Below are 11840 nucleotides of genomic sequence, written 5' to 3'. Positions count from 1 at the left end.
AATATAACACTGCTCACTAACTTTGTTTATGAAACTTTGTCTCTGTGCTCGCCCCCTGCTTTCTGTAAACACACCATCAGTGGATGATCGGACAGGACGTGCACAATGCATTCTGGTTGTAGGATTTCCCCTTAAGAGCGATATGGGAAATCTACAGCCTTTTTCCTGTTTTCTCTACTTATAAGGCACCAATCTCAAAAAGAATTGCACATTTCTACTACATAGGGGACCTAGTTTTAAGAAATCATCATATTCACAGCAGTGAATTTTCCCTTTAATTATCTGTTTATACACCAGCTTTCTTTTATGGACACCCAGGCAGAGTTATAGGCTAGTGGGTGACAGCTAGCCTAATGTTATGTGAACAAACACAACCTATACTGTGTATGATAACAACTATATTACAGTATGCTACCATTTATTAAATGTTTGTATGCTGCTAATATGTTCTCAACAGGGACTTAAAGTAAAGTTTTACCAAATTATCATCATTTTTTAAGAGTTTGGATTAGTCTGTTTAACCCTTGGTCAAAGTTAGCTTAACAACAGTTAACAGTTAGCAAGTATAGCAAGTGCCATTGCTATGGATACCTGTATACTGATTTAGACGGACTATGTTGGAGGTTTGAGCATGAAATTTCAGTCTTGACCTACATATAACAAAAATATCTCAGCTCAAATCAAATGTCCACTTAGTTTTACAGAGCTTTCAACCAATATGTCACGCTCTTCATTCAGTAAAGGGAGCTGAGCCGTTGCGATCGAACTGTTGTGTTACAGTGGCTGGGTGTTTGACGTGATCTCTGAGGTGACGTTAACGGTTAACTTCTAGCCAATCAGAAACGAGTATTTTCTGTGACCATGGCAACCAATATAAGCGCATACATTCATTGTTGTATGAGGAGAAATAACGACAGGAAGATGTTGGATAATGCATGTTCTTGTTTTTAAGACATCGAGCAGCACTGTCACTGTCCAGCAAAGGGGTTAAATTCAAGGATGCAAGACGTTTATTGTCATTTCACCACACTTACATTTATACTTTCCAGTATCAAATACATATGAAGACATGAAATTGCGTTTCCCCGGCTTGTTGAAAAGGTAGAATAAATGCACAGGTATCAAAATTTTTGAAGAATTAAAATTAATTTTCATGAACAGGGATTGTGCAGAAGATATATATATATACATATAAATATGGCAAATATTCTACAATTCAGAAATACAGAATAGACGTAGTGCAGGAGGATCAAGTGATCCAGTAATTGACCATAAAACTTTGTTGAGACAGCATATGAACCGAAAAGTTTCCATCTTTCTCTGTTTTTCTAAGTAACCCTGCAACGCAGCTACTGGACACACACAAAAAAAAAATCCGTTCGTGAAATCTATGAGGTTTATCAACATCCCGCTAAGTTTTCTGTCATTTATATCGTGAGGACAGAAGCTGTGGGATATAAACTAACCAACAATCTACCACAGCAGACGTCACCACCCTCATTTTGGTGGACAATATGTGTATTTTGTGTCCTCTCTTTCTCCCTCCCTCCCCTTTTCCATGTTCTCCACAAGTGTTTGATTCGCTGTCTGGCCGTGCTGCATATTAATGAGATGGGGACAGCGGGCTGCTTTTTAAAAGAGCTGCTGCCTGCCTCTCCACAGCGACAGAAGGAGAGAGAGAGAGAGAGGAAGAAAAGGGGGGAGAGACCTAAACGACTGACTGGAGGTTCATCCAAGCGCTCAGGACGCACAATCAGCGCTCCAAAAAGGGACTCCAAAAAAAGAAAAAGAAGCAGAAACCCTTCAGCGCTCTTTCAGTCTTCCCATCCAACAGTGCAAGTGGATGTTATTTACACCTCTAAAGACTTGTGTTCATTTTTTTGTGCGTTTACTCGCATAGACTGACTGGAAAGCTCGGATTTTGAGGACAGCTGCTTGTTTTTTTCAGAAAAAGAAATCTTTATTTTTTACTTGTGAAGACATGCATCGGTGCACAGCAGTGCTACTTTTGTTAGTGGTGGCCTTATACTTCCTGAGCGCAGAAGGTAAAGTTAAAAAAAGCTGATTTGTTTTACTTTCTATGTTGTAAGATTGTGCTTTTTTTGTTCTGAAGTTATGGTGATGTAACTGAAAATCAACAATAGGAGGGAGAAAGCTTTTGTATGGTTATTGATCCCCTTATTTTCTTTTTTTTATGTGTGTCTAAAGAGAGGGATGTGAGAATTAAGTACAAAATTAACTTTTCCTATCTAAAGTTTGTTTGAAACATGTGTGAAGTTGCTGCCAAAGATCCCAAATCTCCAGCACAGGTTATGAAAACAACTTAGCTGTAGTGTCTCAGTGGTGTGACTGCTGGCATCTTATGTAAAACTTCATATTGACATGTATATGCAACCTGCTGCATTCAAAACACTCAATTCAGCAGCTCTTTCCTACTTTATTCTATCAGTAAACACAGAGAACTTGTTAATTGCAGTCTGGGATGTTAAATCTGATCTCATCATGAGCCTGAAGTTGGCATTTGCAAGCCTTTTTTTTTTTTTTTTTTTTGCACCCTTAACACCACTCTGAGGCTCTGTGCATTCACTCTGCGTGTCTGGCAGCAAAAGTGAAGCTTACCATATGTAGCTGAAATATTTTAAAGCCAATATTCACAGGGTCAGTAGGAGGGGAGAGAGGGGGGCTGGTGAGAGAGGATGGAATGAAATGTCTTCTTTATGATTAACAGATGTACAGAGGAACGTATTTTGACCAAAAAACAATCTGCAAATCTGTCTTAAATGTATTCTAAATATATTCAATGCCTGGGAGGATGTATATCTGTCAACTTCTGCTACTTCTACTATAAGTTTGTATTTGTCAGGAGCATTATTAGTCTTTATCAGCTACTTTAGAAGCATGTCCACATCAGTTTTAGGCAGGAAAGAGGAAAAAGTGTCATTAAGTTCATAAACTCCTTTGACATATTGTTTTTATTTTTCATTTTATATGGTTTTATAAAATGTTTTACAGTTTTATAGTCGTTCATAAGTAAATCGGCACACGCTGTTAGATAAAAGACACCATCTCCTCCTGTATAGACTTTGTGAGAGGCATTTACCTCCACCTAAATTCCCATCACACAGTCCTGACATGAACACGGATCTATAAACCTCAGCGTCTCCCCCGCTTTTATTGGTTTCTCTTGTCCAGCATGTCTGTGTTAAGTGCTTGCACCGCTGTTGGGCTAGTGACAGATTTAGTGTCCGGCGGATGAGGACAGAGGAGAGCAGGTGATGGATGAAGGAAACCTTGGACTATCTAGGTCGTCACCTCCCAACACAAATATTACAACCCCCCCCAAAACCAATTTCCTCTGCTTTTATTCAGCAGCGTAAAGTCTTGACAGCTAGAAGAAAGCAATTGAAATTGATAAATGTATAGATGCTTTAGAAGTGTGACTGCATGTAGCTGCATGACTTCTCTAAACAATAGAGCATTTCAAAGAGAAAAGTGCACGAGAAGTAGGTTTTAAACCATTGTAGCAGGACAGAAGAAGCCACAGAACTTAAACTTTTCTTTAACCACTCGAATTTGAAATCAATTAGTCTGAGCTGCATCGTGTAAAACAGCAAATCAGATAATCTTGCTGACGTGCAGCAGATAATATCTTTTATTGCAGCAACAACATGGATGCTACAGTGAAATTCAATAAGAGACAACAATGAAAATGAATCCAGGAGTTTATCGTTCAATCCCTGACAAAGTCTAACATGTTGTATTTTGTTATATGTGAATGTTGTCAATAAACCTAAAATTATGCCATTTTTTTTCTCAATTGAAAAGTTGATGTTTTAGAAATACTTGTACTAACTGTGTGAATAGAAAAATATCTCACTACTTTTAAAACATTTACTGCGTTGTGTAATAGATGAATCAAAGAGTTAACTGAAGGAAAAGAGTGTTTGTAAAGCATGTAAGCAGCAGACATAAATAGTGGTAATCCTCCTTGTCACTGTGTAATTTAAATATAAACCAGAGACTTAATCGTGATCGAGAGCCAATTCGCTGTAATCAATTTTATATCCGTGTCAGTTTCAAAGCTGGAAGTAATTACGAGCCTGACTTCAATAATGTGTCACACAATTTGCAAAAGTTTACACGTGATAGGTTTCCAGTATACTTTTTGAAATCCCTGCAATACGAGTAAGTTCATTGTGTTACAGTTAGAACAACATATGTTTGTTTTCTCAACAGCCTACAAGTGCAGGTGCACCAGAAAAGGACCAAAGATCAGATACAAGGATGTACAGAAGCTGGAGATCAAACCCAAACACCCGTTCTGCCAAGAGAAGATGATATTGTGAGTCATACTTTTATCTCTCTTCCTCCATCACTCTTCTCTTCCACTGCTTGATCTCTTTCTTGTGTCTCTGACTGCATCCTTTCCTAACTAGTCTTTTACTTCTTCTCGCTCTTTCCTCCATATCCATCTCATCCTTTGTGTTATTATTTTTCCTTCACCCCTTGACCTTTATCTACTTATCTGTCTCTCCTCTTGCTTTTCTTCCCTTTCCTCTTCTGCTCCTCCACTTATTTTCCCACTGTTTCTCCCTACATGTACTCTGCACTACAAGTCATACCATCAGCAGTATTTGTATTTTCTTGACACACAGATTTACAACTGCAAGTGTACCGTGACTGTACTCTAAAGTACTATAAAAAATATTTGGCAGCTCAACTGTTCGGGCACTATCAAAATATCCTGTCATCAGTGCCTGAGGACTTAGGAGAATTTACAGTGTGATGATGAACTGACGATTTAACGACACCCGGCATTCAGGAGCTGGAATGATTTATTGTTGGAAAAGTGATGAGAAAAGAAACACAGCTTTCCAAAACTTTCCAGAACTTTTAGGGTGTTTTCCACTTAACCATTAGCTTACTTTCCAGACTTACAGTAATAAACTGAAGCATCTCCACTGTAAAAAAAAGGCAAAATTCGCATGCATACAGTGAATCATTATTACATATAATATATAAATGTATGTGTACTTGACATCTCAAAAGCTGATTTCTACCTTTTTTGGTGGGTTGTTGCACCCCAACCTACAGCCTCCATTCCAGTTTTTTTTTTTTTTACCTTGGTTTTCAAATTATAAACTGTCTATTTGATCCTTTTACCTTCTCTGACTGTCTGCCGTCTGACCTCTGACCCATTAAATCACAGCCCAAGCACATAGACGGATATTATGTTCAATTTGAGCCATCATGGAATGCAGCATGAACTCCTCTGATGATAACTAGGCCTCTTCTTCAAGAGGGATCCAAACAGAGTCAACGTAGCCTGTGGTGCAAAGACAGACTCTCTAGCCTTAGATAAATAAACTTACATTACATATACAGTTTGTAGTATATTTTTTTAACTATGATCTGAGTTCAAGTGCCGGGGATCAAGTCTCACACGTAGCTAAAGATGTGAGATGGGATTTCTGTGTGGAATTCATTTGAAGTGTTTCATGTCAAACCTACAGTACATGAAGGGAAAACAGATGGGAATATGTTATGTGAGCCTCCCCGGAGTCAGTTTATGTTTATGGCCGAAACTCTGCTGCCACCTGCTGGCAAACTATGATATCACACAGTGAACACAATCTGGATAACGCAGAAGCAAAGTGAGAAAACAGATTCTGTGGATGTGATATAAATCTTTTTACACAGTCACATTACAGAGACTTACAGAGACTAAAAAGCAACTTAATATCAAAGCGATGTCCCCTTAAATTGATTAAAATAAAAAACAAAAAAGGTTGTGTGTGTGTGTGTGTTGAGTATTCTTCCCAATTCGTAATGACTCATGTGTTGAGCTCTCTTGACAGAACAGAAATGATGTGAGGTTTATTCTATTATGAACATGCCATCAAATTTTTTTAAAGATTTAATTTAGATTTTCACTATTACACACATGTTTGGGCAGTAACAATAAGAACAATTACACCATTTTAATTTCACTTTTCAAAATGGAATTTATTAACTGTGCACATATGATAGCAGCAAAGTTATTCAAATGGAACTGAGATTAGATCATATGAATCCCAGTAATTCCAGTATTGTTTAGCACTAAAACCATTACATGATAAACTGATCAATTAATCATGTATCAAACAAAATGATAAGGGTGGTATAAAGGCTGAGTATTAAAGAAGTCACATTAAAGTATAAGTTATAATAACAATAAATAGTGACTAAAATTATATAAAAGTATGAAGAAACATTGATTAGATTGATTAATTATCTTAAATGTGTGTATCCATGCAAAACACACTCTGAGAACATTTGGTTTGTGTCAACTCACAGGTCTGTTTCTGTGTGAGCGTACGTTGCCCGTCACCATGCAGCCATTATTACAGGCTGGTCTATTAGCATGAGATGGGGGCCACCAGCCGCCGGTCCCCCAGTGAAAAATGAGCCTCAGCGGGCTCCGGAAAGCCACAGAAAGAAATGGAGTGGGAGAGAAATGAGCGAGAGAGAGCCCCCCCTGGCCTTTTTTGTGGCCGCTTGGCTCACGGCAGTCAGTTTGGCATTCTTAGCGGCCACTCCTAACAGCACACACAAGCCAGCGAGGCCTGAAACCTCCCTGTTTTCTCCTCGTTTCTTTCTGTTTGTTCCATTTTCTCTTTCTCCTTCCTCTTTTTAATTCTGCCATTTTCCACTTTGTCTTATACTTTCTCTTTTATCTCATTTTCACCCTCTTTTTATTCTCCTCACTCTCTTTCTTATTGATGCTCTTTCTATATTTGTCACTTTCTTTTTCTGTCTTTTCCTTGCTACCTCTCTTCTTCTACCCTTTGCCATGTCTTAGTGGAGGTTGAAGGATAGTATTCAGATTGATTACTTAAGTAAAAGTAGCAGTAAAACATTATAAAAATACTCCATTATTTGAGTAAAAGTACACCAACAAAATGTACTCAAAGTATAAAAATGACTGATTACACAAAAGAACTCATCTAAGAGTGTTATATTATTGTTAATATTATATTATGGGATTATTATTATTAATTTATTAGTATGTAAGAAGCATTTGGAAGTAGCTGGTGGAGGTGGAGGTCATTGTACTACTTTTGCTACTTTCTAAACTTTTTGGTTATTTACTTTATTTAAGTTTTTAGATCATAGATCTTATGTGAAATTTTAATCTGAAAAGTAATAAATAAATACAATATTTCTACTTTAAATGTATTGGATTAAAAGTATAAACCTCACATATGAGTAAATGTACTTTAAATGTTCATCTCTGGTCTTTGTTTTCCTCTTCTACCTCACAACCATCATTCCCTTTTCTTCATTTCTTTCCCTTTGACATCCCTCTTTTAGCTCTCTCACTGTCTTCCTTTCTCCCCATGTGGTTATGAAACATTTTGCCGACCATATTAGCCGTTCGAGCCAGTGGCTGCACTTTAACTACCCAGTTGAATGACAATGAGGAGAAATTAAAGCTCATATTAACACAGTAATGAGGTTATATTTCCCTCCTGCTGAGGAGCCATGGGCAAACATTCAGGGTACGTTTATTACAGCCTCACAGATATGAAGCCATTGGCATGAACGCATACAAAAAGCACTTTCATGTTCTCTCAATCAAACGCACACACACACTCAAAGCACAGTTCTTCCATAACAAAGCATATAGAGCTGGCCAAGTAAAGCCTCAATAGCCAGACAAAGTGACAACTGAATGGGCAGGAAAATAGATGCAAAACTCTTTAATCTAATCCTTATAACTACTGAATGCATCTTTTTTATTGAGAGTCGAGTCTTTTCTCCTGAAGTCGACTCATTTAACATTCATGGTTTGTCGAGTCTTTGAGTGTGTCACTGGATGGAGAGGCCCCATGGCATGGTGGGAGTTTTTCCCACATTTCTCTTGTTTGGCCTGAATATGCCACATGCAGGCAGAGTGTCTCTGCTGTTGCCTTAAGCCGAGGGTTACAGACAGACCATTTGATTCAATGAGCTTAGATGTCACATTTTTTAGTGGCAGCTCCATAATATTGCTCCATTGCCAAGAAACAGGCGACCCTGTGCAAGCTGAATCTTTTGAATGTGAGGGCATTTCACTGCGGAAACGTTATTGAGGGCAGCACAGAATAGCAGCTGAAATCTGGGACAAAAAAACATGTCAACTGTGCTACAACTTGACTCAAACTGGCATTCAGATGGGTTTAGTCAGAATTTCTGTTCTTCTCCACTTCATATTCATCTCGACCGTCTCTCAAACTATTGAAGTTGACAAATTTATTGTGCAGCCAGCAAACTTTTTTGTAGCCAAATGATTGTATTGTGGATTGATTTAATAGTCAGATATTTATTGCATAAATATATTTTCCTCACTAACCACTTTGCCATCAGTCATTATACAACACAGTAGCAAGCTTATTTGTCTGTGAATATTTTGTCAGTAATAGTAGACTTTTTGATTTTTTTAAACCTTTCTCTTTTTGTCTCTTCATCTCTGCGTCCCTCCTCAGTGTGACGATGGAGAACGTGTCCCGGTTCAAAGGGCAGGAGTATTGTCTTCATCCCAAACTTCAAAGCACCAAGAATCTGGTCAAATGGTTCCGCATCTGGAAGGACAAGCACAGGTAATGGATCATGACTAGGGTCATTTTAAACTCGAATTAAAACGGTTTTAAAAGAGGAATCAGTCAAGTAGTAATGAGTGATCTGGTGCTTGTCATTTCCTTATACTTCTATTGTATCATTGTTTGTCAATTGTTTGTGTCTTGTACTGTTTTGTATGTACTTTCTTGAATTTTATGTATTTTAAAGGCCCATCTAGGGACTAGGCTATAAAGATTGCAGCATGTGACATTAGTTCATGCTACATACTTGTTCCTATACAAATAAACAATAAAAACTACTGGATAAAATCAATATATATGGACAATCGATTAGTTAATGTATTTTATTGCATGTTACTCCCTTTTCTCTATTTTACAACTTTACAACATACACTAAAGACAAAAGAGTAAATGTATGTGATAATTGCTAAGTATTTTCATAAATATTAATGACTCTGGTGGCTGTTGCAGTTAGTTTGCAGATGACAGCACTAATTATTATTTAATGTTACGTTTTCTGCAGTATAATAGATATAATTAGTAAGACATAAAGCTAAAAAAGCTCAGAATTTACACACAAAAAACACCCTCACCCTATCTTACCACTGACTCTGAGTCATAGCTCATGTCCAGCGGCTTTTCCTGTGATGCTTTATTGATTTGTTTTGCTGAAATCCCTCCTCTCACCTGACCTCCTGACTACTGGGGAGGTCAGAGGTCAGGGACAGCCACAAACAACAGCCCCATGGAGAGGACAGATATCAGTGTTCTGCTGATTACAGAAGTTCATTTCCACAGGGACTCTGTGGGTTACAGGGTGATTAAACCAATGTCCTTCTGCTTACATCCACATGTCTGCCAAGTTCAATACAAGGCACTTTTGATCTCTATTTATCCACAGACTAAAGGAAAACACCTGGTGAAAAAGGTAGAAACTTGAACAAATGTTTGAAATCACAGATAAATTAACTATATTTTTTTTCTACAGGGTGTACGAAGCCTAAAACCTTGGCAACCCATCACGTGAGGATCAAGTGAGACGAAAAAAAGACGACAACACCACCAGGACTGTTTTTGTGAAGTACAAGATGTAACCTGCAATCAAACTGTACTTCTCCCTCTTCTGCCTGAGATCTGTCAAGCACATTAAGAGATATCTACTGTATAGTTCGTATATAAACAGGTGGGCTTGTTTTAGTCGGCCATCAGTCTAGTCACAGTCACTCACCACTCCTTTACAACTGTAGTTATACTTGTCAAATAGTGGACGAGACACCACCGTCTGTGTTCAAACAGTTGTAGGTTTGTTCGGTTATTATTTAAAGGGACTTTGCTCTTGGCTTTTAGGCTTCTTTCCAAGTGAAGAATGTGTAATTCTGAAGAGACGGGGAAAATCCTCCTTTGAAAAATACAGTCTCAGATTTTCACTGCTTTGTATTCAGCATGACAGGTATGATAGTTGTACAATGCCAGCATTTAGGATCTGGTTACCCGTGTTTAAGAGGTTGCAGCGATAAAGGTTCTCGGTGAATTTAATTCTCTGTATTTGTCGAGGAGAGTCGGTCAGTGTGTGGTGACTTATAATACAGAAGTTACTATTGTTCAGTCAGATAGAGGGGATCCACCACAGTGTGTGTGTGTGTGTGTGTGTGTGTGTTTACCATGCCCATGCTAGTCATATGTGTCAGACAAGTACACCACTCTGCAGCAAACATTTTGTAATAATAATATCTTACTTAACCTGCAGGGTTTAGTTACAGCAGACAATAAATAATACAAATAGTTCATTTGTGCCATTGCTACATACAGTAAAGTCTGTGGATTTGAGCTCATTCAGTAACTTGACTATTGTATTCATTAAGAAAACAAAACTGTCTGCAGTTTACATCTACAGAGAAATATCTTACATATATTTTCACTGGTTGAAAGATTTTCATTCCACCTCTTGAAATAAAGTAATTACGCAATAACTGACACATAACTATTGAGCTATAATAGCATCCTTAAAGGATAAGGCTGTCAATATTCTATATTTTCATTATTGTTAATAAATACCATGAAAATAACAAAACCAACAATGTGTTGGTCCATCTCAAGCACTTCCTGACCTCCCAATGTTGTCAGAAACTCATGTGCTCCTCCTGTTTAAAAACTAGTTGGTAATATACACTGTCATTTTTTTTAAATGCTAAATAATTTCCTAAAACAGCTGGCCACTGTGGCTTTTAGCAAATGTTACTCAAACAGAAATGAATAATGTATTTTATGGGGATTATTTTCAGCTGCTGATAAATACATGTAGTATTTGCAGCACCAGGACAGTGTAACAGTGAGGGTCATGGATGTGTTTTTAACCGTTTTTGGACAATAATGGAGCTCTATGGCACAGAGGAATACGATATATAATGTACAAAGGCAATACTTGTTAATAGAATAAATTCATCATTGGTTTTGATGTATTCATGGGATTTGTTGACAGTAAGAAAAATGTAGAATATCATCAGAGTTGCTTAAAATGGACATTGGACTGTGTGATTACGTTGGTATGAAAATGAGCATTACCAGTGCACAGGAATTCAAAAATGTATATTTTTGCATTGAAAAGGGACAATTTGGCTAAAAATTCAAATACTCCTAACTATAGTCGCTGACCACACACAAAACAACATAATTACATTACAGCATATATTTAAATATAAGGCTAATGATCATTTTAACTCTCTCCTACAGTCTATGTGGGTGATGATACTCTGCTCTTTAATAATCCTTTCTCTCCTCCAGTAGATCTCCTGAACAATAAATGTGTTATTATTTTGTATGCTGTGGATACACTTTGTAATAACGACTGTCTGGTGATGTTTTGTTGCCACCAAACAGAATTCACACACAAATATATCTGCATATATACAAAACACCACATTTTCTTTACCTTTTGAAGAATGTGCATTACTCTTGTTTTATATCTTATATATAAATATATATAAAGAAGCATTTTGTAAATGGACCATTATAGCCTATATGTTAGTGAGAATGAATTCACCTTAAGACTTTATAGTGTCATGTATATTGTATTACTGAATTATAGTTGTTTTGCTATTTAAATCTTGGTTTGGTAACAGATATTTGGAGGGTGAGTGTTTGGACTGGCCCACCAAACACACAGTTAAACATTCCATTGAGTGTAAAACAATAAACTCAGCAATAAAGTGTCTATAGAGCAGCTTGTGTTTGCATTTCATT

The 11840-nt window shown here is 37.3% G+C and overlaps 1 protein-coding gene across 1 annotated transcript; it reads left to right on the top strand.

Moving 5' to 3' along the window:
- Positions 1–1650: 1650 nt before the first annotated feature.
- cxcl14 (chemokine (C-X-C motif) ligand 14) lies at positions 1651–11820 on the top strand. Its single transcript, XM_042419540.1, has 4 exons — positions 1651–2045; positions 4237–4342; positions 8508–8621; positions 9589–11820. The coding sequence occupies exons 1-4, from the start codon at positions 1982–1984 to the stop codon at positions 9602–9604; spliced, it is 300 nt and encodes a 99-aa protein (XP_042275474.1). The 5' UTR covers positions 1651–1981; the 3' UTR covers positions 9605–11820.
- The last annotated feature ends 20 nt before the right edge of the window (positions 11821–11840 follow it).

Source organism: Thunnus maccoyii, chromosome 8, assembly GCF_910596095.1.
Source record: "Thunnus maccoyii chromosome 8, fThuMac1.1, whole genome shotgun sequence".
Lineage (NCBI taxonomy): Eukaryota > Metazoa > Chordata > Actinopteri > Scombriformes > Scombridae > Thunnus > Thunnus maccoyii.
Note: the sequence above shows the minus strand (reverse complement) of the source record. Positions and strands in the feature narration are given on the sequence as shown.

Excerpts from the sequence above, each read along its gene's own strand:
- cxcl14 (XM_042419540.1), top strand. The coding sequence starts at position 1,982 with ATGCATCGGTGCACAGCAGTGCTACTTTTGTTAGTGGTGGCCTTATAC. Across the intron at positions 2,046-4,236 it reads ATACTTCCTGAGCGCAGAAG|CCTACAAGTGCAGGTGCACC; the intron begins GTAAAGTTAAAA and ends TTTTCTCAACAG. Across the intron at positions 4,343-8,507 it reads TGCCAAGAGAAGATGATATT|TGTGACGATGGAGAACGTGT; the intron begins GTGAGTCATACT and ends GTCCCTCCTCAG.